This window comes from Falco biarmicus, chromosome 5, assembly GCF_023638135.1.
Source record: "Falco biarmicus isolate bFalBia1 chromosome 5, bFalBia1.pri, whole genome shotgun sequence".
NCBI classification, from domain to species: domain Eukaryota; kingdom Metazoa; phylum Chordata; class Aves; order Falconiformes; family Falconidae; genus Falco; species Falco biarmicus.
The window spans coordinates 21,844,197-21,870,742 of NC_079292.1; the positions used below are offsets into that span (position 1 = coordinate 21,844,197).

The window sequence follows — 26,546 nt, forward strand, 5'->3', positions numbered from 1 at the left end:
CTCAGGGTTAGGAATCCTGTTTGGGCTTCATTTTCAATGGAAAGATGAATGTAGTTTCAGACGGCAATTTATCTGAGACAAGTGTTTTGGGACAAATTCACTCAAAAAATCCCAGGTTGTTTGCTGACCAGGTCTGAGACGTCTGCAAAAGGCTTAAAGGCTGCTGTGCACCCTCTGCTCTGAAAAATACAGGTTAAAAAAAAATGTACCCTGTGACAGAAAGTAAAAAAATATCTATAACAGTACCAGGGGAAAAAAAGCATTTCTGTATGCATGCTAAGTAAAAGATTGTAAGTGTTGTGCAGAACCTTGAGCTTAATTACATGCAGCTGCAGCAAAATAAATCACTCTGAGGAATACCCCCATTTAACAGCTTTTATTTAAAATAAATTCACAGTATTTCAAATCCTAGCCAAAATGTTCTCAGTATTTTATTTTTTGATTTTCCTTATACTGTGATTCAGCAATTAACATCAGAGTTGTTCACTGCTCCATTATCAGCAATACAAATGTACTTTGAATGAAAAAGAAACTAGTATTTCTTTAGCTAACACTAGTATTATGCTCTTATTCCCTTTGTTGGTTGGGAAGAGCAAACAACACCTGATCTGGCATAAGGCCAGATGATAACTGTGGAATCTATCAACACTTTTTGAACCAACTACAATCAAAAGATGAAATTTATATTGGGTCGGTGCCTTGCAACATATAGTTATAGTAGGGTTTCATTCCGTTTAGAAGTTTTGAAGCTAGATTTACTTATCATTAAACCATGGCTGTAGAAGCTGTGTTTCTTTGTGAAAGCATATTACAGCTGCTCAGAACAAATTATCACACCTTAAGATACAAGTGACCCTGCAAGATTACTCTAGGTAATACTTTATGTGTTGGCCTTAAAACCCCCAAATTCTGAAATACGCATCAGTAAAGTATTACCCTGATGGGCAAGAAGGCATAAAGGAACAGCAGTTATGTATAAGTGCTTCCACAAAGCAACTTCTGGCTTTGTGGTTTTGCAGTTTTCTGCATAGATTGTGATAGCAGAACTGTGGCATTTTACTATTTAAGATCAACCACCTAAGGCTGAATGTGGCTGTGCTAACAGCCTTTGGTTTTGTTCATAATGTCCAACCTGTTCTCAACTACTTCCTGTCTGGCCTTGTGAATATTCCAAGTGGATGTGAGGGGGCTGGATATTAGCACAGAGAACTTACAAAAAGGAAAGTTTCACCCATAGGAAGATGTTGACTGCAACTTCTACACATCTTCTGGCTATTTTACTAGGCAAGGGGCTGCTCTCTGTACTGAATAACTTCAAATCTGGAGCAGAGACACATTTGGGAACTATATTTAGGCCCCTCTCTACATCTTTTGACACTTCAGTGCTTTAGAAACCTGTCCCTAGAGACCTCATGTCCTGGGAATTTAGCATTCATTGTTGATATGATAAACTGTTACTCCTTGAAGCTCACATTTTGATTGTTTCATGTGAAAATATGCTGTCTAGCATCTTGCTTTCCCCCATCCTGGTTCCCAAATCTTCTCCCTCTCCCTTCACCATCACCACCACCAAAAAATATAATATTTGTCATGAGAAGACCTCATTCTCCATCTGACCTCACCCCGCATTCTGTGTTCAGGTCTTGCTGCTTCTGACCTCTCTCCATAGCCAACATCCATCTTTTTCTTTCCAATCCCATGGCTAAATTCTCTTTTAGTCCCTTACTCTCTTCTGTTTAGATGGCTGTACCATCACAACCTTATAGGTTTACTCATTGAAAATATCACTAGAAAAGCCATCTCCCTTGTCCTCCAGTGTACTTAAGTCAAGGTCCCCTTCCGCTACCTTCGCTGTCTTCCTAGGTCCTCTTACATCAAAAATACATTTCTCACCCCCACTGCATTCATCTTTTGTAATGGTGCATATTACCCATCGGTCCTGTCAGCTTTATTTTCCCATTTATAAGTGTCTCACCAATCACTCTGATGCCTTCTTTACGTGGTCTCTTGTGTGCTGTAAGGCATTTGCCAAGCTCATCTGCTAGTCTGTCTGTTTAATGTGAGTTTTCTTCATTTGTTCTTAAAAATAAATACATGAAATTTTGCTGGTCTTATCTTCCAAAGGTCTGTTTTTTATACCACCCCACTGGCTATCCAGAAACCATCTAGCAGGCAACATTACCAGTTTGTTATCAAAACCTTCCAGCAGAGCAAAATGCTCTCGATGAGCTTGATTTACACAGACACATCCTTTCCCCTTAAATACCGAATTAAAAATGCAATTCAAGTTCTCAGAAGGCTTGCTCTTTGTGGCTTCCTGCTTTCTAGAGTGCTGCTCCTCAGTACAGAATAAAAAAGGGAGTTTCTGGACCCCTCTAGCATGTTTCAGATGGAAGGCCAAGATGTATTTTTCTTGTGTCCTTTCCAGGAGAGCAGTATGATGGTGTCACAGAAGTGGTGGCAAGCAGAACCAGCTGGGAGGCAGCCAGAGGAGCTGATCATGCTAACAAGCAGGACTGAAGAGCTTCATTTCATAATTCAATGAACAAATTAGCAGAGTGGAAGAGGAAGAACAGCGATGCATCTGTTTGAAAGCCCCAGTGGTAGCTGGTTTGCCATCAGGTGGGCAGCTAGGACTGTCAGAGGTGCATCATGGTGGCAGGTATCTATTTATCTGGTTTGGTATCCCAGGAAACATCAGATGGATAAGCCTTAAAGTGTCCCATCTGCTATCATGTCCCTGGTAGTGGCCATAAGGAAGAAGACGAGCCCTGTGTAAAGTCATTGTGGGTAATCTGTTCCAAAAACAGCCTTCATTTTTGTCTCTAGAAAATTAGAGGCTTAGTATAAACCTTTAGAGTAGGTCCACCATTCTGGATGACATGTTTCTCTTTAATTCTGTCCACAGGCAATATGGTAAAGTGACCAGCTGGTTTTGTCTGTGAGGACTTCTGCTGTCTGGCAGTGTGTTATGTTACGTGGCTTTGCCTTTTGGAACTTCTGGGTTTATTACTTTCTTCTTTCAGTTTGGCATGCCATGAGACCTCTGTACTGTTCCTGAGAAATATACGCTTTCTCACAGTCCTCTCCAACATCTTCAGAGAGTTTTTCCATATCTCTGACCACTCAAAATTGCTGTTCTGTACATTGCCTTGAGTTCACATAACATGCAAAATGGGATGACTAGCACTGTCTCCTAGTTGACAGGGAACAAGTATGTTTTTCAATCACACAATTAATGCAGAGGAATGACACTTAATATTTCTGATTCTGCTTTTCTGTACAATCTAGCCAAGGAAAAACCGGAACAATCTGCATTGTTTCAGTCAAAACTTTGAATTACTCTTCAAGTATGATTGATTTGTCCAAATCACTTGATACCATGCTTGTTTTCATGTAATTATGTACAGTCTTCTGTAGGCAAAAGCTCAAGTGGTCTCTGCTTAAGCCAGTCTTGCAATAAAAGTTGTTTGTTTTACTCTTCTGAGCAGCATAAACACAAGCAACAAGCAGGGCTCCTTGGTCTCTGAAATGAGGGTGGGTAGAGGGTGTCTTTATTTCCCTACTGTCATCATGGGACATGCTGCTGGCTGAAGCTGAGAGGTGGTGTTACCCCATAAATAGTATATTATGGGAAGGAGATAAAACAGAAAAGTGCTTGCAATCTACCTAGGTGTTTATATAGTCTTCATATCTGAGAGAAAATGGATCCAGGATCTTCCATGGACTGAGACCACATGAATAATGTGTATGCTCTCCTGTTTACAGGGAAACGTCAAGTATATTGGGTCACAGTGTGTCTTGATTCTCATGCTAATATCCCCCTCCTGCAAAGTGTTCTGATACTGGTATTTTTCTGGAGGCTACTGTACCTCCAGCAGCAAAATTCCTCTTTATTAGACTTTACCATTGGCATTAATTAATTGAATGCTTGAATATTATCTCTTAAAACATAAGCTACTCTATTTTGTGAAAGATGTGGGCAACCTTTCTTCTGCAGGGTGGGAGGTTGTAGATAGTTAACATTAGTTTCTGCCGTTCTCCCTGTGAATGACCAAGAAATTGAGGACTCTCTTCCCTATCAATTACATCCAATGGTTTAAGAAAATAGCCTTCAAAATGGCAGTTGCAAGACAGCCCAAGCTTTGTAGATCTAAATCTCAATATCAGCTAAATACCAGGAAGCTGGCAGGACAGAGCAGAGGGCTTCTTTCCATATTTCCGAGCAAGTCTCTCTGAAATGCTGGCTGCAAATAGTTAAATACTCCTTCCTCTTTGTGTCCTTACAAAATGTCCTGCTAGCCACAAAAAGCGAGAGAGGTAGTTGGCATTTTTTGCAAAACTACATGTTGTCTTTCTGCTCATGTGAAAGCTCTGCTAGCTAAAACATGAAAATAAACTGAAGTCTTTGCAGATATTTTCTAGTCCTGACTGGGACCTCTAATGGAAACCAGTTATGTCATATCCAGAAAGTGCAAATTTTCCCTGCAGACTCCAAGGGAAATGAAGGCAGCTGAGTCAAGTGGGATTATCTATATCGTTGATGTGTAAATCTGGGTGAGGTGTGTAGTCTGCTAGCAGACTTTCAAAGCATTGACTTGAACTATTAACAGGCACAGCACTGTATTTGGCAAGTACTGGCATCTACTCAGACTTCTTCAGCAACCAATTCCCCACACAAGACCCTACAGGTAAGGGAGGAATTCTGTGTGTAAGTCTGGTGTAGAGCAACTCTCACGGCTGAAGGGATATGGTTTTAACCCTCAGTTCAGGTGAAGCAGGAAAGGAACTTGAAAAGTTATAGATATCAACAAAAAAAGACAAGGCACTCTAAAATGTAATATTTTAGTTTAATTTTTGTGTCTAGTAAAACCCCATGATGTATGTGGATGAGCACTCATCGTTTGGAAACAACGCCATGTCCTTGCATCTTATTAAAAGCTAAAAAAATTTAAGAATATGGATAGTTTGCAAGACTGAGTTCTTCACCATGACAAATAAATTGTTCCTACCATATAAACTCTTCCAATATATTTTTTATAGAGTGATTACTTCATGACTCAGATTTTAATCTACCTTGTCTACTTACACTATAATACATCTGTGTGGATTTAAAGTCAGAAGAAATGCCTGCTCTTTTAAAAATTGTATTAACTTGCAATGAATGTTAGCGTATTCATTTCCATCCATGCATTGTAAATAGCCTTTGGCTTCAGACAAGACAGCTCATTCCAAAAAATACAGTTTCATGAAAATTAAGTCCAGGCTGGAGCTTTTCTCAAACTACTCTTCTGTTCTGCTACTGTTTTCAGAAATCCATGGCATTCCTTGTCAAAACGTAGTGGTCTGTACCAACCAGTTAATTGATTTACCTCTGAATTTAATTAACATATGTGACTTCTTTGCTACTTCAAGCCAAGGTCCTAACTCCAAATACTTCGTTACTGGGAGTGGGGAGGGTCTTAATTTCATCCTCTGGCTAGCTGACTTGACTGGTGGCACTCCTCAGCTGTCATGCAGGTGTTAAAAGCTCCACAGATGTGTTTGAGATGCTGTGCAAGCCCTTTCCTCACTGTGTTCAGCATCTCCCTACTGCTCTCAAGCTCTGCTGCTCTTGGATTCTTTGCCTCATCCCAAAATCATGGCAGCAGCCACAGGCAGCTTTTTCTCCTGCAGAAAGGACACACTCCTCAGTTGCATGTTTTCCTGTGCTTTACGCAGAGAATGAGGGCTTTTTTGTACCTTGGCAATACTAAAAGGATTAATAAGAAAAAGGGGAAGCTGTAAACAAGATACACAGGGACCCAAACGCAGTGGGCAAACATAATGAGGCCAAAGACAAGAAACAAACCTAATCACTCATGCTAATTGATGCGCTGTCAAGATACTGCAGGTGGCCTGGGACTTTATGACTGATGTCGATGCAAATGCTTAGGTCCTGGGTATTGGGAAGGGGGTGTTGAAACTGCACACTGGTGAAGGAGTGTACTGGGGAAGAGAATCAGGGAGGAAAAAAGGAGGAATAGCCAGAAAAGGGTATACGAGGGGCCAGTTGGGTGTAAAACATAGGTGGTCATTAAGCTTGTCTGGCCAAACCCTCTGCCTGATCACCACAGTCTGTCTTCTTAACAAACCTTTTCTTATCTAGCTCTCTGCATAATCTCACACCTCAGGGATTAAACATGTCTAACCAGGAAAAATTCACCCTTTCAGAAGAAATTCCTTGCTTTAACCACTCAGGCTTTATGCTTTCTTTTGCTGTTGATTCTGGTGGCAACTTTTTATCTCATATTTGCTTCTCTAGACCTATACAGATCCCCTGATGCTGCCTGGCTGCTCACGTTGATAGAATCATAGAATCATTTAGGTTGGGTAAGATCTTTAAGATTCTCAAGTCCAGCTGTTAACCCAGATCTTCCAAGCCCACCACTAAACCATGCCTCTAAGCACCACATCTATGTGTTTTTTGAACACTTCCAGGGATGGTGACTCCACCCCCTCCTTGGGCAGCCTATTCCAATGCTTGGCCACCCTTTCCATGAAGAAATTTTTCCTAATATCCAACCTAAAACTCCCCTAGCACATCCTGGAAACTCACTTACCAATACTTCATATCCTTGTGGCCATACTTACATGTTATTGAAGTTGTTACATGTGAAACACCAGTCTGATGAGGCCATGGTTACACCTATGATGACCTGCAGGAGCAGCAGCAGCTGCTTAATCCTCTTCTGAACTGTGACATGGAGGAAGGATAAGAATATACTGTATGGGAACTTCTAATAACTGTCTGGGGTAACAAGTCAGCTCAGAGCCTACTCTATCCTCCTTACTTGCATATCAGTACATCTACAAAATCATGGTGTAGAGAGAACCACTTATAAATATCGGGCTTGGAGCCCTTCCCTGGTTCCTTCTCAGCATCTCTGCAACCCCCAGGAGGCCTTTGGGAAAGGTATTGCTGTGGGTAGGTGATGCACTCAGTCGGGATGTTTGTTACAAATATTTATTTTCTCACAATGAAGAGAGGAAAGCAACCATCCTCCCAGCAAGTAGAAGCTGTGGCTGCTTCTCCAGGAGTGGTGGCTGCCTTCCTCCAGCTCCCAGTGGCAACAGGGTGTTGTTGTCATGCTCCCCATGCTGGGCTTTTCCCCCAAACTCAATGTGAAGCCAAGCCAAAGCTTCCTTAGTCTCAGCCACCTGGAGACAGGAGATCTGTCAAATAACCTGCTCACAAACATGCTTTTTTCCTTTAGCTTTCAGTCCACTATAACAAGCTGTTTCCTTCAACCACTTGTAGAGGTCAGAGAGAATCTCCCTACATTATTTATAAGGGGGGGAAATGCAGTTTCTTGCAAGCCTTTCCAGTGATGCAGCACCATTTGCTCTGCACAAGGCTTTTAAAGTCAAGATTTCCAATTTGCCATATTTTACAGCTTTCAATAGCAGACAGAGGCAAACTCAATTTTACAAATATCAGCTTTAAAGATGAATATACAGAAATTATTTTCCCCACAATGTCACAACCTGCCTATAATTTGTTACACTGTCTAGCAGCAGACATATGACACTATGCATATATTTTTTTACCCTGGGGAAAAGAAAAAGGAAACAAGCCCCATGTGATAGAATTTATATGCTCCTAGAAAGTCATTGTATGTAGAGGAATGAAGCTGGGTTAATTAACATTGATAACATACAGCTGTGTGCTGGCTTCAGGGGCAGTGGGTTGGCCGATGTAGACAAAGGTGCAGCTGTGGCTGGTTCTGTTGAGGTTGGGCAGCCAATGAAGAGAGAGGAGGAAGAAGCAGAGAGAGGAGAAGACACATGCCCTGGATAAGGAGAAGGCAGCAGAGGAACTGGCATGAAGAGTATGTTGGTATGAGATGGTAAAAGACCTTGTTACAGCTGGATGGTTTGGAGAGTGCTGTGACAATTGCAGAGAGAACTGTACAAATCTTCCATCCTCCTTTTCATTATCAGAGAAGAAAAAAAAAAAAGTGAGAAGCATTATTTTTTTCTTTAAGACAAATCCTCTGGGGATATTATTTGCAGGCAAAAAGGGATGTGTCCAAGCTACCAGCTAGAAATTTTACAGCCTTGTGTTTTGTCAGTGATTGCAACTAGGATTATTTGTTCTGGTACAAGTAACCCTTGCCTCCTAGGATCTGAGTTAATAGCATAAAATAAAGGCTTGTGACAAAAATCTAATGTTTCTTTTTGAGAAAAGGCTGTAACGCTTATTTTAATGGCCTCACAAACAAAGAACTGAAATTCCCAAAAGTCAGGAAACCCAGAAATTAAGACCCAAAGCAACCCTGAGGCAGAACCCCCATTTTGTGGTTTCATCAGTGCTTCCCCATTTACTGGCATCACCCAAAATGGAAAAGGAGCTGATTTTTCAAAAAAAAAAAAAAACAGCGGAGATCCCCTGCAAGCCCATGAGCTGTGCACACCCCACCCTGCCTTTCAGCCAGCTTGTGCTGGCTTCCTCAGCAGTAAAGTCACACTTCCAGAAACTCCAACATGGAGCAATTTCTCTTGGGAAGCTCAGGAGCAGCTTTTGGAAAGGCAGGATCCTCCCCAGCTTGATGCTGTAAATGCAACAGCAGCTTATACCCATGATGGGGGAGTTCTGTGAGCAAAAGCACCCTGTTTCTACCAGTTCTGCCAACTTACATGCAATATATGAAGTTTTCAATGTGCATCACAATGTAAAACTACAGAAAGTGTAAGTGCATTGTATTTTAACTTTTATCAGAAAATGGCCTTGCCTGCAATGCAAAGCACTGGATCTCCTTCATTTTCTTCTTCTTCATCTTTGTCTTCTTCCTCTTCTTTGTCTTATATTTATCTTCTTTGTCGTCTTCTTCCTCTTTGTATTGCTATTATTATTATAATTATTCAACATGTTTAACTTTTAGAACTAATCTGTAACACCCAGAGGATAAGGTCTTTTGCATTTATTGTCTCCTGGGTGGGAAGCAGTGTCAGGTTAACCTCATTTAGTCCTTGCAGGTGCAGGTCACGCTTTTGCCTCTCAAAACCCTGTGCCTACATTGAGCATTTGCTGTGTGCTCCCAGCAGGGATAATTACTATCACATCACCAGAAAACCATCTGCTTCTTTCATTAGAGAGGCTCAATATTTTTGTAGCTCCCATAAGGCAAAATGTTAGCATTGTAATTTCTTCCTGGTTAAGGAAAACCCTCCATTTCTGGTGAGGTTTTTTTTTTTTCAGGGCTGTATTTTGATTTTTCCAGGTGCCTTTAAGCACAGTAGGCAATGCCACTTTGGGATAGAGTCTGGGGCAGTGACTGTTTCTTGCCTGAACTGATTAATGGTAGGTAAGATAATATTAAAGCAGGGATGGTAACCTGATGGGAAGTCATTTCAGTTTGCAAACCTGAGCTTTACAAATGGTTTGTAGCAACCCTTTTTTACTTAGCATATGCAATGAGCAGAATGAACCATACTCCGAAATATTCCTGTGAGATAAGAACATTTTATGATGAACTCACATCCTAATTGGGTTATATGCACTCAATGCAGCAACACGTATGTCAGAGCTGATAAGAAATTAAATAATTCCTGGCTAAATCAAACAAAACCAGAAGCAGATTAATTGTTTGGTCTTGTACTATTTTGCTGTATAAGCATCAGTTTTGGTTGCTCTTAGCTGGAAAGTGAGACCAAAGGAACATTTTTGCCCGGGAAGAAGATTGCTTTGCATCCCTGGTGCTGGCATCTTGAAATAAGCATTTTGTCTCTCTTCAAAAACACTGGACTGATCTCTAGTCCTGGCCTAGAATCCAGCTTTTCTTACCCCAAAATCTTCAGTTAAAGAGTCATAGTCAATAACACAACCCTTCCACACACTACATCTAAGGAGAAACAAGCAAAACCCCAGCAGAACTCCTCAACCACTTCTGCTCAACCTTTCCAAAAGCAATACAAGGTGAGATGGTGGCAGATAGCTCAGCCCAAAAATTGTTGCTCAGATGGTTGAAGCAATTGAAAACAGACAACTCTTAAATTGTTAGCTCAGATACAGGAAGGTGAAGAAGCCCTTTGACAATACAGAAGATGTGTATCTCTGTGTACTACTGTGAGGGATGCTTTAGGGTCGCATCCTTGTCTTGGTGCATGGGACGAGGACAAGTTGGGAAGCATCCTTTGATGCCTTGTATTGGAGGAGTGCACAAAGGGCTCCCCAGGACAGGGATCAGTCAGGGTTCAGCGGGGGTCAGCTAGAAATCAGAAGCCACAGTCATTTAATAGCTCTGACTTTTTGTAGAAAGGCTTTCTATTGAAAATGTGCCATTCTCAGGCATTGCAATTCTCCAGTTCAGCTAATATAAACTCTCACACATAGTTTGGCCTATCTTCTGGAAGATTGGTAGCTACAGAGCTTGTTTTCACCAGGATCACAAAATCCTCATCTAGAAAGTTATGACAGGATTGGGTTTTATATGACTTTCAAAAGTATGCATGGAGTAAAGCCTTCACAGACTTTTTTAAAAACAGTATTATTACCCTCAGCTATTCTTGCGTAAGCTGATTGTGAACTCTAACCTGCTGATTGTTTTTTGTAATGCTCGTCATGTGAAATCCCAACCTGTCCAGAGTACATAGGTTAAAGATGTGCTTAATCAACAGCAATTTAAACACTGAGCCCTGGGAATCTGAGTTGTCACTTAACTGGTATATGACTGGCACAGCATTTTCATCTGCGTGGCCTTCAACATTTTTAGTGGGATCTTCATGTGGGTATGTATAGAGGAGTTATAGAGGACTGTATGAAAAAATTATTTGTAAAAAGGTTATAATGATTGTTAAAAACATAAGAAAGAAAAAAAAAGGGGGGGGGGAAGTGTAGTGGACTGAAGCTGGATTAATTAGCATTGATAAAATACAACTGTGAGTTGGCTTCAGGGGCGGCGGGTTGGCCGATGTAGATAATCTGCAGGTGTGGCTGGTTCTGTTAAGTGGTTGAGAGCTAATGAAGAGAGAGCAGCTGAGGAAAAAACAAGAGAGGAGAGAGCGGGTCCTGAATGAGGTGAGGATAAGGCAGTAGAGGTACTGTATGAAGAGTATGCTGGTATGAGATGGTAAAAGACCTTGTTGCAGCTTGATAGTCTGGAGAGTGTTGTGACAGGTACGCGTTGTTTTCAAGATCAGCAGTCTCATACACAGCTCTTCCTCAAATACACTTGGCAGGGTTAAGAGGTTCATCAACTGGCTGGGCCACTATCATTGACTCTTTTGCTTCAGGAGAGGTTAACTGAGGTTAATGTTCTCTCCTTGATGAGCAAAGGGAGAATTTACCTACTTTGCATAAAGAATTGCTAATTGGCCATGAAATGCTATATTCATTTGACCCCTTTCATATGTGAAAAGCTGTTTTCTGAAACTCACTGCCAAGACAAAGTGACTTGCAGTCAATAGAAGAAGGAATGGAGACAGACAAAGCCAAGAGGTCACAAGCAAAGAGCCATAGGGCAGTTTTGAGAAGATTTGTTGTAAGCTGGACCTGTAGAAGCAGTGCAGTCCCAGGTGCACCACAGGTTGGAGCCCTCTGTATATCTTCCAGGGCCTTGAATCGTAACTTGATTTCCACTTTTGAGGTTTGCCTGGGGACTAGCAAGCTCCGGCACTGGGATATCTGCATCCCCAGGGTCCTGTGTAGCCCCCGGGCATTGCACCCAGCCAGATTCCCCCCAGGAACTGGAGGGGAGGAATTGTACACCTGGGTACCACATCCCCCTGGGCAGTGTATCCCCATGCCAAGTGCTGCATCATCTTCTGCCCAGAATTCCATCCCTCCCCCAGATCCTGCATCCCGCTGCTACCACGTCCCCCCTGGTCACCACATCCTCCTGGGTATCACGCCTTTCAGCTGAGTACTGCAGCAGCCCCCAGGTATTGCATCGCCCCAGGTACTGCTTTCTCTAGAGGTGCTGTCTCCCCTGCCCCGGGCATCATATCCCCCTGGGTAATGCACCCCCTTTTCAGGTATTTTAGCCTTCCAGTATTGGTTCGTCCCCGTGGGTATCTCACATTCCCCGCCCCCCCCCCCCCCGTATTGCATCCCTTCCTGAGTGTTGCATTTCCCCCCCCCCCCCCGGGTATCTCATAACCCCCGGTACTGCATCCCCTCCTGGGTATTGCATCCCCTCTCAGGTACCACATCCCCACCCACCCCGGGCATTGCCTCCGCACCCCGCCCCGGGCACTGCATCCCCTCCCTACCCCGGGCCCCCATCCCGGCAGGGCGGTGCGTCTGGGTCGGTAGCCCCGGTGCGAAAGCGAAAGCGAAAGGGAAGCGACTGGAACCACGCTGGACATGTCCGGCGGCGGCGGCTGGCGGCGGGGCAGCGCCGCGGAGCCCCCGCGGGAGCCCTGAGCCCCCCCAGCCCGGCCCGGCCCCGGGGCCGCCGCCGCCGTCCCATGGCGCGGCCGCCGCCGCTGCTGCTGCTCTGCGGGACCGTCGCCCTCTTGCTGCCCTGGGCCGCCGCCGACACCGGTAAACGGGGTCCCCCGGGCTGCCTGGCTCGCCGCCGGGGCGCCGTCGCCGTCCCCGGGGTGCCCGCACTGCGCCCCGGTCTACCCGAGCACCCACTCGGGGAGTCCACGCCGCTCCCCGGAGTGCCCCCGCGTGACCACACCCCTCTCTAGGTGCCCTCCCCCGGTGGGTTGCCCGCACTCCCCCCGGGGCACCCACATTGCTTCCTGAGGTGCCCAGGCTGCACCCTGCATTCTCCTTGTCACCCCCGGGTGCCCCGCCCGCCCCACCCCCACCCCCACCCCCCATCCCCGATGTCCAGGGAGGCTGGGGGTGATTTTTAGGGTCGGTGTGATGGACTCAAGGGAGCTGCATCGCCGCAGGGTTTCACCCTGGGTGGGGTCTGTGGGTTTTCCATGGGGCTGTGGCTCGTTGGCAGCCAAGCATCGCTGCTGGACTGGGAATGTTTCGTTGTGTCTCGCCTCTCCAAAAGCATAGAATCATAGAATCGTTTAGGTTGAGAAAGGCCTTTGAGATCATAAATCCAACCATTAACCCAGCACTGCCAAGCCCACCACTCAGCCATGTCCCTGAGCACCACATCTACACATCTTTTAAATGCCTCCAGGGATGGTGACTCCTTCACCTCCCTGGGCAGCCTGTGCCAGTGCTTGACACCTTTTTCGATGTAGACATTTTCCCTCATACTCCATCTAAACCTCCCCTGGCACAGCTTGAGGCTGTTTCCTCACATCCTGTTGTTACTTGGGAGAAGAGACCGACCCCCACCTCACTGCAACCTCCTGTCAGGCAGTTGTAGGGAGTGAGAAGGTCCCCCCTGAGCCCCCTCTCTCCAGGCTGACCCCCCCAGCTCCCCCCGCCACCCAGCACCTATGTTGTTTGCATCCCAGCATGCTGGGATGAGCTCATCCTCGCTGGCTTCATTTGAGATTGCTGGTGGGGAAAGCCAAAACAAGCAAAGCAGAAACATGCGGTCAATTCGTGCAAATATAAAACCCCCCTGAATATTGTGCGTGTGTTTCAACCTGGAAATTTAATATCAGCAGGAGGCAGGGAATTCAGATGGAAATAAAGCAGCTGGGGGTATTTTCCCAGGAAGACTGGTACCTGGCACCATGGCTCATTTGGGAGGTTGGCTAATGAAACAATGAGCACTAGAGCTGAGACATGAATGGGAAAACTCAGCTGGCAAAGCTCAGAGGAACAGAGACAAGCAGGGAGAGGTTTTTGGGCACCCTGGGAGAGTCTCGTCAGTTTTTCCTTGAAAGAAACAGGAACAGAAGACAGATGTTGTTTTTTGCTGTGTGTAAGTCTCCAGCAGTGTGCAGATCCAGGGAATTTGATCAATCTACTTCAAAGCAAATAAGAGAAGAGACAGGCTTGTAGTTACTGCAGATCTCCTTGCTTGGAAGCCAGAGTTTTATCATGGTCATGGCTCTCCCCACCCATCTGTCTTTGACATAATTTTCAATTCGCTACTGAGGTATAAAAGGAAGCCTAAATCTTAGCCGCAAAACTCCAGGGCTGTGGCAGTGCTGGAAACCTGAATCCCCAACAATATTCTCCCCTTTTCCCCCGTGGCACATGCTTTATTTCATCAAACTAACTGAAATTTGTACAGTGATGGTACAATCTTGGAGAGCAGAGACACTGCGGTTCTGTCATCAAAGGACTTGGGCATTTTTTGGAAGAGGAGATTATTTTACAGTCAGATCAACCAGAAAAAAGGTGCTTCGGTGGGAATGGGATGACAAGATCGGGTTTAAAAGCTGAAAGGCATAAGCATGACTTGCAAGTCCTTGTTTTTCCTGGACATTTTTGTTAGACATGGTTGCGGGTTATCTTGACGCTAGAAGAGCTTTTAGTTCATTTTATGGCACGGCTTCAGGTGTGGTGACATGCAAGGGTGTTGTGAAACAGCCTGTGGAGCTTCCTTGAAATGCTCCCAGAAATTTCACCACCACCTTGAGAGAAGGCTGAGAACCGACGTGCTTATGTGTGGCTGCAGCATCGCCCATGTCCTCCGGGCATGGCAGCTGCAGCTCTTCAGGCCGTCCCGATGCCAGGGGACATGGCACGGACCCACTGAGCACTGAAATGGAGCAGACCCTCCCTGGGATGTTCTGGGGATACATAATAATTTGGGGAGGCTTTTTTTAAGATTAAGATTTTTATCTCTGTGTGGTTTTGGTGCCTGGGGGAGCATGTCATCTTCCTGTCCCCACTGCCACCGTGCTCCTGTCTGTATCCCCTTCGTGCTGCTATCTCCATTGTGCTCTCATCTCCATCATGCACCTGTCCCCACTGCCATCACACCCCTGTCCCCAGCGGGCTCCTATCCCCATCACCAGCACTTTCCCACCCCTGTTGTGCTCTTGTCCTCACTGCCATTGCTCTCCTGGCCCCACTGTCCTCCCATCACCACCCCACTCCTGATACCAGCCCAACCGTGCATTCCTCTGTACCAAATGTGCATCATCCCAGCTGGGCATTGCTCCATCCATGCTGGGCATCAGTTCATCCATGCTGTGCATCACATCCTGGCTGTGCATTGCTCCATCCCAGCTGTGCATCACATCCTGGTTGTGCATCGCTCCATCCATCCCGGCTGTGTATCACATCCTGGCGATGCATTGCTCCATCCCAGCTGTGCACCTCGTCCTGGCCATGCATTGATCCATCCGGGCTGTGCATCACATCCCAGCTATGCATTGCCCCATCCCAGCTGTAAGCCACTCCAGCCTGGCTGTATATTGATTTATTCCCACTGTGCATCTCTCCATGCTGGCACTGAAGCATCACCTCTCCACAGCGGCTCACATTGGGGGACAAAAGCTGGCAGTGGCCAGGGCTGTGAGCAAGCCGTTCCCACGCTGTGGCAGGGGTCTAGGTGTGGGCACAGTCTCGGGGCAGCTGAGAAACTTTCACCATTGCACCAGAAAAAGAAGTGAAATTGCAACACCCCCTTGCAAAATCGACCTCAACTCAAGGCCAAAGGGGAAGCACGAGCCCTTCTGGGGATAAGAAGATTCGTAAATCATAGCCCATCGCTACCCCATTGTTCAGCCATGTGATGCTCAGATTTCAGCTGCCTCTAGGGCCATGGGCTGCAGCCTCCAGTGGGGAAAAAGCCCTGGGAAGTGGCTGGAGGACTCCTGCAGCTGCTGGAATTTTTCAGGTCCAGCTGCAAAACGGGTGGAGATAAAAGGGGGTGGTGACCACAGCTAAACACAGCAGCTGGTGGCAGGATGCAGCTGGGGCTGCTGGCCCAGGATGGTCACGGCAGGGGTATGAAATTCTGTGAAAAGTCTTTGGCAGCTGGAGGAGCTGCTACGAGTAACTATAAATGTTCTGGAAACAGAGCTTTTCCCTTCTCCATCCCCTGTGCACAGGCACAGCCATCTTACCACTGTCTTCTGGAGGCTGGATGACGCTCTCCTAGCCCCAGGGCAGTACCAATTCCTCATATCCACCCCCAGGCAGGATTTGACCTCCTTGCGTACCATTCAGCACAGCAAGCTGAGCTTCATTCCCTATTGTGATCTCTCCATCTCTTTATTTTTTTACCCTCCCTCCAGTGTCAGTGCGATGCAGCCACCCCAAGGATGTGGCCAACGCGCACATCAATGTGGGCAACAACACCCTGCTCAACACCCGCCTGCGCTACACCTGTAACCTGGGCTACAAGCGCAAAGCCGGTACCTCCAGCCTCATCCAATGCATCCTCCGTGATGGCTCCACCAAGCCTGACTGGACCAACACCACGCTGCAATGCATCCGTAAGCCCTCGCTCAGCAGCCAGGACACAATGGGGACCGGGAAAGGGGGACACCTCCATCACTAGTATGACGGAGGAGGATCAAAGGTGGCATGGGCACTGCCACTGACGGTGTCTCCACATTGTGTTTTCCCAAAGGAGACCCGGCTTTACCTCCACAAACTCCCAGCCCTGAGCTCCCAACTGCACCGCACACCGAGAGGATGACCCAGAGGGGTGAGGAAGGGGCAAACGCAGCCCATGGGCTTTGGTTTGGGGCCGCCGTGACTGTGGCTGTGGCAAAACCACAACCACTGTGGTGTGGAAAGCAAAATATTTCAATGGCATGATCAAATTAATGCAATTGTGTGAAATTATGCCATTTTGTAGCTGCTGGATGGGCATTATTTGCCCTCGATGCAACCTGCCCAAAGCAGGCACAAGGCTGAGCACTGAAATAATGGTTCTGCCTGGAGTGTGCCTTTTAATTTTTGAAATTAAAAGGTTTTACACCACTTTCCCAGGAGGAACCACCAACACCAGCCCGACCTTCAACCCCTCTCCAGCAGCAACGCCTGGGCTACCAGGAGCTGCCAGCCACTCAGCTGCGCCACCAGAACCTGATGGGCCATCACCAGAGACATCCACACCATGGGAGATGCCCCCACCACTGGACACATCCACAACAGGAGAGGGGACAGCCCTGGGGTCACCTCTGGGGACAACCCCACTGCCCACCCCCCCTCCACACTATGCCGCAGGTCAGGCCACCTCCCCGGGGAAAATAACCCACCAGTGGGTCTACTTTCACCCAGAAAAGGCTCTTTTACTTTTTCAATGCATTTTTTTCCTTCTCTCCAAATCCCGCAGCATCTCCCCCTTTTCCCAGCTTTGCAGCTAAAAATCTCCATTTCTCTCTTCTTTTCCAGTTTCCATCCAGACCCTGGCCTATTCCATTGGTAAGTTGGGCAAAAAGCATTATTTTGGCAAGAAGGGGCTTGTTTTCCTTTATATTTTAGCTTAAAAGCCCTCCTTAGGCTGTGGGGGGTTTATGCCACGTTTGAGGGCAATGCTTCCAAGGGGGGAAGGATGCAGCACCCAAATTTCTTCCTGGGGTGGGGAGGGCACCTTGTGAATGTGCACAAAGCATTTTCGGCTCTTTGAGAGCTGTTTTGTTTGAGCCAGGCTGTGCCTTCAGCTGTGCATTGGAAGATGCTCATCGGCCACTGCATCTTTCCCACAGGGCTCCCGGTGCTGGTGGTTGCCGGTGTTGTGGCCTGCTGCTGCTGGAGGATGAAAATGTAAGTGTGCCGAGCCCCGCGAGGTCTTTTCACCCTGGTGATGAGTTCTCCTTGGCCTCTGTGCTTTCCTGAAAGCCAGGGATAGGCCTTGGGGTGCCAGCACCGCTCCTCTCCCCTCCACAGGCGCACAGGGCAGGGCTACACGGTGCCAGGGACGGCCATCCCCTTGGTGGCACCTGCTGCTGAGAACGACATGCTGCCACCTGGTGTCTTCCCCATGGGCTGAGCACCCACCGCTGGGCAACTCTGTGGCACCCACCAGCCTGGAGGATGCTCGGGGCTCGGATGGAAAGCCAGATGCTTCCCCGAGTGGTGGAAGCATGTGGCAGAGGACTTTCTGGTCCCCAGATGCCCTCTGCATGGAGCATCCTTGCACCAGGGACATGTGGCCACTCTTCCCAGCCTGAACAAGTGACTCCAGTGGATGAGACGGCTTGAGCGCCCAAAGGTGTGCGGGTGTCCCATGTTGCGGCTGAGTGGTGGGTGGGTGAGCCCCACAGGCACCCCGGGTGGCGCACAAGCAGTGGGCATCCTGCATCGGGAGCCAGAATTCAGAGGAGGCAGTCCTGCGGGTGCTGGTGGTCAGCAGGGAGCAGGGTGGGGGCTGCCTGCCCCAGCAGAGAGCATTTAGGGTACAGGGGATGTGGTTTGGGTGCTGGGGGTGAAGCTGGGCTGCCCTGCCCTAAGAAGTGCCTATTGACTGGCCCAGAGCAAAGCCAGATTTGGGCTAGCTGGATGCCAGCCCCATCACTAGAGCCGCTTTGCCCCAAAAATCAGAAAGCAGCGCTGCTTGTGACAGACAGAGAGGCACCCAGCCGAGCATCCCTCCACTGCGTCCTCACCCCCTTCCTGCTCTCTTTCAGCCATTCGCCTGTGAGCCCGCAAGCGCAGTGAAGGGTGCTGATGCTGTACGAGGTGAGCCCTCGTATGCAGTTCAGGGACAGACACTATCAAAGACTGAAGGCAATAACACGACCTAGGAAATACTTTCCTTTGCATGTCTTCCCTTCATCCATCATCAGTTGTTATCCACTCATTTTTCCTTGATACAGAACTCATATAAGTTTTATACTGATGGCAGCTTTATGCTGATGTCTTTTTATGTATAAACATGTATATATTGTATATAAAATGCACACAGAGCAGTTGACTTTTTATCTGGTTGGGCATCTCAGCAGCCATGATGGTGGGGAGGACAGTGAGGACAGACAGGAGCGGGGTTGGGGTGAAATCCACCTCCATAGCAGAAAGGGCTCACCAGCCACCAGTACTGCAGTCCTGTCGAGGCAAAGGGTGACAACAAGGTGGCAGCTGCTATTTCTCAGCTGGACAGCAAAAGGGGTTTTAGCAGTCAGCTAGAAAGCAGTAGGTATCTAACAACTTAACTTCCACACTGCTGTGTCTTGTCCTCCTGTTTGTGCCACTGATCCGGACTGTTGGAGCTGGAGGAAGCAGCACTGTGGATGTGTGACAGACAAAGCCCTCCAGCAATGGCACTGCCTCTCACCAGCGTACCACAGGATGGTTGGAAAACAGGTGAGGCTGGATCACTGGAGGTGCCTGGTCCAACGTCTGCACTGAGCTCGGTGGTTACATTCAACATCCAAGTCTTGGGTGAACTTCTCCCCATGCTTACGTGAGCAGAACAGGGAAAGCCTGATCTGGACTTGGTGCTTTGAAAGCGAAAGAAGAGCTAGTGAAGCAACTACCATTCAATGGAAATCAAAAGGATACACGAGCTTCTTCCAGCAGGTATGGCTCATGGCTCTGGGCCCATGTCCAAGAGCAGATCTCTTCCAAAATCAGATTCAGTTTCACATGAGATCAGTTTTTTGGCTCTCTGCATGACACAGGTTCTGGTATGACGAGTCAATGCTGTCTTCAAACGCAGAGCGTAAGCCACCGTTTACAAGAGCACCGTGCTGCTTGCACCACTGCTGCTGTGATGGCCAGTAAATAAATGCAACCCAAGATGATTTCTTAACAGAAGGGGAGAGAAAAAAGAAAACCTCAAGGCTATTTTTTTTTTTTTTTAAACAAATTTAATTTCAGGATGAAAAACGCTCTCCAGTTTATCAGAGTTAGACTGAAAGTAAATGAAAGCAGTTCTTCAGACACTGCCTCTCTCATTCCCTTATGGTTTGCTGCAGGGAGAAGGGAAATAGTCTGGGGAAATCCCTTGGCTGCAAGTAAGGAAAATTAATTTAGTTGGGAGAGATTAATGACTTCTAGAGCTGATAGTGAAAAATTCATTTTCCAAGAATAAAGCATTTCTTTGGGTACTTTTCAGTGTCACATTTCTTCTGATGGATCAGAGGGATTTCACAGAGACATGATGTGATGGAATAGGCACAGATATCCTGGCAGTTTGGTCACTGGAGGTGTTTTCTGGTGACAGAAGTAACGAAGGGGTAATTCTCAAAAAAAGCGCCGTCCTGTCTAATACAGTTTATATAGTGGATATTCTCCTGTGCAGTGATGCAGAGCAGGCCATGCTGACCAGCTCTGGGAAGGCAAGGCAGGGCTGGAGAGCTCCTTGCAGATGGCTTAGAGGGTTCCTCTCAGAGCTGATCTGAAACCCTGCTCCAATATCCACCTGATTTTGGAGCTGGGATGTGACAACAGGCCTTAGGCCTTGTCCTGTACCCAGGGTGGCTCTGGGGAGCTGGAGGGCTTTGTTAGAGCTGGACAGGCTGTTCCTGAAGCTCTGGGAAAAAGGTGAGCGGCATCAGAGAGCCAAAGCGCTGCTGCGCACAAGAGTGGCAAAGGTAGCCACCTGCATCCCTGCTGCCATCGCTCTGTGGGAGAAAAAGAGATTTCAGAGAAGAGGAAGACTGAAAGAACACTACCTCTGCTTCCAATCTCAAATGCAACCCCCTCACATCCAGGGAAGAGAACAATATGCCCAAAGCATCTCCTGCCACCTACCTTGTGAGGAAATCCCCTATGGGACAGCTTGTTTAACAGCTGCAACCAAAATGCCCCTGGATCCACCCCAGAGCCAGAAGGTGGGATTAAAACTCAAACCGGCCCCAAAAGTCAGATTGTCACTGGGGCGTGAGGTGCTCTGCTAATCCCAGATGGATGTTGCATGGCATCAACCTTGGCTCTTAAGAGTCAGATATGGGATCTGACACAACAAAACCCCAAAACTGGCCCCACCTGAGACCACAATTAGTCTCAGAGAAAGGTTAAGGCTTGAGTGGATCTGTGGGAACTGCAACATCACACCAGATCATGTGCTTGGGAAATCACCCCCAGTTACAAGCTGGGGTTGAGAGCAGAAGTAAAGGGCCAGTGAGCTGTGGGTGGGAGATCCAGCTGTGGGATGTTCCCTGCTCACTTCCACTAAAGCGTAGCGCCCTGACTGTCCCTCCCCAGTACGATAGCTCAGAACAGTCACGGAGCGCAGCTGCCCCGCCAGCAACTGGAGCAGCTCGCGAAGGCTCCTGACTTAGAAACATGACCTCAGAACCCCAGGGAGGGGACCTACATGAGTCAAAGGGAGCTTTTTCACAACCAGCCTGGACTGAAGTGTTTCCATACACTGTGGCACAGAACAAGCAATGGTGGCCCCGTGCTGCACTGCCTCACTCATCAGCTCCACCCGAAGGAAATGTTCCTAACAAACAAGAAAAAAAGGGAACAACACTCAGAGGGAGCAGAGATACTGGAACAGGTTGTTTCATACTTTTTTTAAACCCCTGGGAAGTGACTTGCAACATGGTTGCCCAGGTGGCCAAGGCAGCCAACAGCATCCTGGCTTGTATCTGTAACAGTGCGGCCAGCAGGACCAGGGCAGTGATGGTCCCCCTGCACTGGGCACTGGTGGGGCCGCACCTCGGATCCCGTGTGCGGTGTTGGGCCCCTCACTGCAGGACAGACACTGAGGGGCTGGAGCGTGTCCAGAGCCGGGCAGGGGCTGGGGCAGGGGCTGGGGGGGGGCGGCAGGGGGAGCTGGGGGGGGTCAGCCTGGAGAGGGGGGGCTCAGGGGCACCTGGTGGCTCCCTACAGCTGCCTGACAGGAGGTTGCAGTGGGGTGGGGGTCGGTCTCTTCTCCCAAGTAACAAGTGACAGGACTAGAGGAAACAGCCTCAAGCTGCGCCAGGGGAGGTTTAGATGGGGTATGAGGAAAAACCTTTTCACCGAAAAGGTGTCAAGCACTGGCACAGGCTGCCCAGGAAGATGATGGAGTCACCATCCCTGGAGGCATTTAAAAGATGTGTAGATGTGGTGCTCAGGGACATGGTTGAGTGGTGGGCTTGGCAGTGCTGGGTTAATGGTTGGATTTATGATCTCAAAGGTCTTTCCCAACATAAACTATTCTATGATTCCATTATTTTTTTTAAAAAAAAACAACAAACCAACAACAAAAAAAACCCAAACCCTTGGTGACAACAAAAATCAAGCAGAGCCAGCAGGAGCTCACGAGGAAGGAAGTGAAGTAAGAGCTGGTAACCACTACAGATAGAAAAAAGGGGAATCTACACATTTGTACTAAGATAAAAAGTCAGAATATGTGGAAGACAACATCCAAATGCAAGGACTGTGGAAAAAAACACACGGCAACCTTGTTCTTGCTACTGAAATCACAGTACAGAGTAGTGTTGTACTGGGTTTGCATGGCCAAAACCAAGGTTTTGGTTAGCAGGGGGCCGCAAGGGTGGCTTCTGTGAGAAGCTGCTAGAAGCTTCCCCCTGTCTGATAGTACCAATGCCAGCCAGCTCTCAGATGGACCCACCGTTGGCCAAGGCTGAGCCCGTCAGCAATGGTGGGAGTGCCTCTGGGATAACTTATTTAAGAAGGGGGAAAAAAATGTGCACAACAAATTGCAGCCAGAGAGAGGAGTGATACTATGTGAGAGCAACATCCCTGCAGCCCCCCGGTCAGCGCAGGAGGGGCTCCGGGCACCAGAGCAGAGATTCCCCGGCAGCCCATGGTGAAGCCCATGGTGAGGCAGGCTGTGCCCTCAGGCCTTGGAGGTCCATGGAGGAGCAGATCCCCACCTGGAGCCCATGGGGGACCCCGTGCTGGGGCAGGGGGATGCCCAAAGGAGGCTGTGACCCTGTGGGCAGCCCATGCTGGAGCAGGCTCCTGGCAGGACCTGTGGTCCCATGGAGAGAGGAGCCCCGGCTGGGGCAGGGTTGCTGGTGGGGCTTGTGCCCCCACGGGGACCAGCACTGGCGCAGCCTGGGCCTTAAGGACTGTACCCTGTGGGAGGGACTCACGCTGGAGGAGTTCATGGAGGCCTGTCTCCCGTGGGAGGGACCCCACGCCGGAGCAGGGGAAGAGTGTGAGGAGGAAGGAGCCCCCATTCCTGGTTCCCCTGTGTCCTTCAGGAGGAGGAGGCAGAGGAAATTGGGCGTGAAGTTGAGCGTGGGAAGAAGGGAGGGGTGTGGAGAAGGTGTTTTAAGATTTAGCTTTTATTTCTCATTACCCTAATACTGACTTGGCTGGCAATAAATTAACACCCCGCCTTCAAACATAACAATCGGAGATGTGCAGATTTTATGGAAAGTGGGTGCTGAGTCTCTTGGCACTTTTTTAAACTGGCAGCTGCCCATCCTGCCCAAGATGTCATCACCTGCAAAGCTGCCCTGAGACTCTAAATCTTCAGGAGACAGCAACATGCCTGGGAGTTTGCCCTCCCGGGCCATTTGCTCTGCCTCTGGAGCGCTCACACATCAGCTGAGGAGCTGCTGCAGTTCACAGGCAGGGTGGCTCAGCCAGATTGCACACGATGATGGCTTGCTTTGGGGCAGTGTGCTACAAAGCATGGGTATCAGGGCCCTCAATTGTCCCACTCCAGCATTTGCTTACCTTGGAAAGATTTCACTTACCCCAGCCAGTGCTAAAAGGTCTTCCAGGGACTTTGACATCAGCAAATACTTCTTTGCACGTGTCACTGCTACATAGAGCAGGTTCCATTCATCCTCAGGATACATGTCTAGGTTGGAGGAAAGATCATCAATAGCTTTAGAGGCCAAGAATGAACAGCTCTGCCATTCTTCTAATGCTTCAGCTAGCATGTCTGGAAGGACACTTGGTGCTTCTCTGGGAGAGTGTGAACTTGCAGAGCAGCACGGCTGTGCAGCACTCTCCTGTGTTTGCTGTGCAGTTCCTGACACTACCAATAGCTCCTGCCTCATTCCATGTTTCTCCCTCCAAGCAAATGCAGGTCTCTATCTGCCTGGAGAAGCAGTTCACTGCTACATGTTTTCCCACCTCCCAGGCACAGACCTGGCACTGGAGAAACTTCTCAGTCTCTAGATTCACTCTGCAGGCTCCTCTCTGCTCACTGGGAAGCAACCAGCTCTTCCAAGGCATGAACTGTGCCACCTAAGGAAAGCATTGTCTTTCCCAGGTGTGGAGCTGGTCTTTGTTGCTAGATGGCTACAAGCTTGACTGCAGGAATATTCCCCTGCCCCTGTTTCACTGTGAAGGAAACTACAAGACTGATAATCACTAGGGCAGCCGGGGGCGCTTGAAATGCCGAGAAGCATGGGCTTGCAGGATAAGCCCGGGCAGCACACTTTCCTTTCCCCCCTTCAGATCAGGATGGGCACCGCGCACAGCTGTTCTCTTACCGATAATGAAGTTAGCTCTCTGGTAATTGCCACCAAGACACGGTACTTTCACAAAGTCATCTGCAATCAGCACCGTATCGAACTCCAGGCCTTTGGCTTGATGGACAGTACCTATTATGTAGTCTGTAACCACCGCACGTGGGGAACAAGAAGGAAAAAAGATGGGTCATCAGAGCAATAACGGTATTTTTAATTTGATGAGGCACTGAGTCAAATGAAAGTATTTCATTCTGCATTCATTTCACTTCTCTCCAAACATAAATCAGAAGTAAAGCAGGAGTCTAGACTGCTGAAGACAACTTCCTCGCCAAGGAAAATGCCTGGTTGTCAACAGCCTGAGCCTCAGCCCCAACTCCCAAACAGGAATGTGCTTTATTTTTTACTTGACTGCTTTGTCCCCTCCCCAGATTTTAGTCAGCAAGTTGCAAAGCAACTCCAACAGAAATCCCAAAAAGCAGAATAAAGTCCTAGGGCTTTCCAAATGTAGGAAATACCGCGTCCAAAGGTTTATTTTCCTCAGCAAAGTCACATGAAGCAATCCTTTGGTGGCAGATTCATTGCACTGAACTCCACCTGGAGTCCCAAATGTATCCCAGAAGCTGCTGTTCAACTTCCTTTCTCCTAAAAACCCGATCTGATCCAAACGCAGCCCTTTTGCAGAACAAGGTGGATTCAGCACTGAGATAGATTGAGAAAAGACCTGAATTTGCTCCTCTAACAAAGACACAGCTTGGCTTTACCTGCCATGGCTTCTTGTGACACGTGGCTGCTCTCAATCTTCTGTACCAGTTCAGGGATCCGCTCTTTGTATTTCTCCACTATTGCAATCTTCACTTCCAGGTCTTTGTCATCGGTGTGCTGTGCATATTTCTTTAAACTGAGGAGGCCCCGAGTTTCTTCCCATTTTTTGATAAAGGAGTCATTTATAACAAGGTTTGCTGAAAAGGAAGTAGCACATGACGTGAGTTTATTTGACAGATGCATATAAAGAACTTTTACATTCTAATCAAGTTTCAAAGTAAGTACTAGGGAAGGCAAGTGTGGGACAGTGGATGGACTGCCACTGTGGTATGAATGGGTTTGGGATATACTCCTTGCTCTGTGACGGGTGGTTTTTACTCAGTATTTTCTCTTTACTGATGCAAAACACCATCAAAGCTCAACATGCTCATTGGAGCAGGTAGTCTCACAGAACAGCATCACTTTGAGCTACAGCGCTAGCGTACTATAAAGGGTACGGAAGTTTAAGGAGCTCAGGAGACAGCAGCTGGCAAACATTCACTGAGCTCTCTCATTTCTAAAGCATGTGTCCTAGAAAGTCTGCACAACCTAGTCCCCAGAGATATTTGGAAACTGAAGGGAAAAGACTCTGAGCAGTCTGAAAAGACTTTAATGTGAATTCAGCACACTGGAGCAGGGGCTCAGGGCAGACAGCCCCAGGGCCCTTCCAACATGCATTATTCTTCTTACACAGATGGCAAGGAGTTTTCCTGGTAGCTCACGTTCCAAAGAACCAGTAACAACACCCATGTAATCAATCAGTTGTGGCAGTTCAGTATATGCTTTGTTTGTCTCTGTGCCCCATATCTAATAATACTTGCCTACTGCTGCCGAGAGATTTTAAATGAATTATTTATTTCCTACGTGATATCCATATAGGAAGTGACAGCATTCAACACACCAGGTTTAAAAAAAATTAAGCAAAGTAGGAAAAGCCTAAGACAAATGAAAAATGACATCAAATCAGAAAACATAGGAAAAAGTCCTAATCTACGAGTTTCCTGGGCTCTTGCACTCAAGACAAGGCATCGCAGAGGAAAGCTGGGGAGGGCTGCACGACACAGACCCCCCAGTTTTGGTGGTTCTGGTTTTAACGTCAGCCACTCAAGCAGACAAAATAGCACAGCCCATTAAGAAGTCCATTTGCAACAGATAACTTAATGAGGAAATAGAAAATAAGCCACCAAGAAGCCTGCCACTTTCCATCACCACAGCAAAACCTAAAAAACCCGCACTGCTGCAGGGAGGATCACACACACAGAGAAGTGTAACGACATACTCACATTTCTTCCGTTCATCTGCAGGTTGACTGAGCTTCCAAATATCACAAATTCTGCTCAGGCCAAAACGGACAAGCCCCTAAAATAAACATCAATTTAGCTTAATATACAGGAGTAAAGGTGCTGTCTAGGGTTCCTACACAACCTAGCAGGGCCCAGTGGTTATTGGTATTAAGAGGAAGGGAATAAGGGAAATGTGTTGAAGATGAAGAGCTGTTTTCCTGAAATCCCTGGAGCTGTAGCATAATCAAAGATGGCTGAAAAGGCAATGATCCAGCTTGCTCTCGCTCTGCAGATGGACAGATGGACAGATGG

At 47.6% G+C, this 26,546-nt stretch overlaps 2 protein-coding genes across 10 annotated transcripts in view; one reads left to right on the forward strand and one right to left on the reverse strand.

Moving 5' to 3' along the window:
* The first annotated feature begins 12,290 nt into the window (after positions 1-12,290).
* On the forward strand, positions 12,291-19,866 carry IL15RA (interleukin 15 receptor subunit alpha). Of its 4 annotated transcripts, none has more exons than XR_008822005.1 (8): positions 12,291-12,526; positions 16,105-16,305; positions 16,443-16,520; positions 16,808-17,044; positions 17,213-17,242; positions 17,527-17,584; positions 17,708-19,336; positions 19,413-19,866. XR_008822005.1 is itself a non-coding variant. In XM_056339732.1 (7 exons), exons 1-7 carry the CDS (start codon positions 12,451-12,453, stop codon positions 17,808-17,810), a joined length of 783 nt encoding a protein of 260 aa, XP_056195707.1. In that variant the 5' UTR covers positions 12,291-12,450; the 3' UTR covers positions 17,811-19,866. The 4 variants fall into 4 exon arrangements, 1 of the variants encoding a protein (XP_056195707.1); XR_008822004.1 differs by having other exon boundaries at positions 19,438-19,866; XR_008822003.1 differs by having other exon boundaries at positions 17,708-18,032; positions 18,448-19,866.
* FBH1 (F-box DNA helicase 1) overlaps positions 19,602-26,546 on the reverse strand; it is a 32,104-nt gene continuing 25,159 nt past the window's right edge. For all 6 annotated transcript variants that reach the window (XM_056339726.1, XM_056339729.1, XM_056339727.1 and 3 more), the window contains 6 exons: positions 26,235-26,310; positions 24,912-25,109; positions 24,172-24,294; positions 23,425-23,531; positions 21,078-21,206; positions 19,602-20,382 (listed from right to left, as the gene is read on the reverse strand). In XM_056339726.1, the coding sequence (XP_056195701.1) occupies positions 20,263-20,382; positions 21,078-21,206; positions 23,425-23,531; positions 24,172-24,294; positions 24,912-25,109; positions 26,235-26,310 (753 nt within the window). In that variant the 3' untranslated portion in view covers positions 19,602-20,262. The remainder of the gene's footprint in view (positions 20,383-21,077; positions 21,207-23,424; positions 23,532-24,171; positions 24,295-24,911; positions 25,110-26,234; positions 26,311-26,546) is intronic.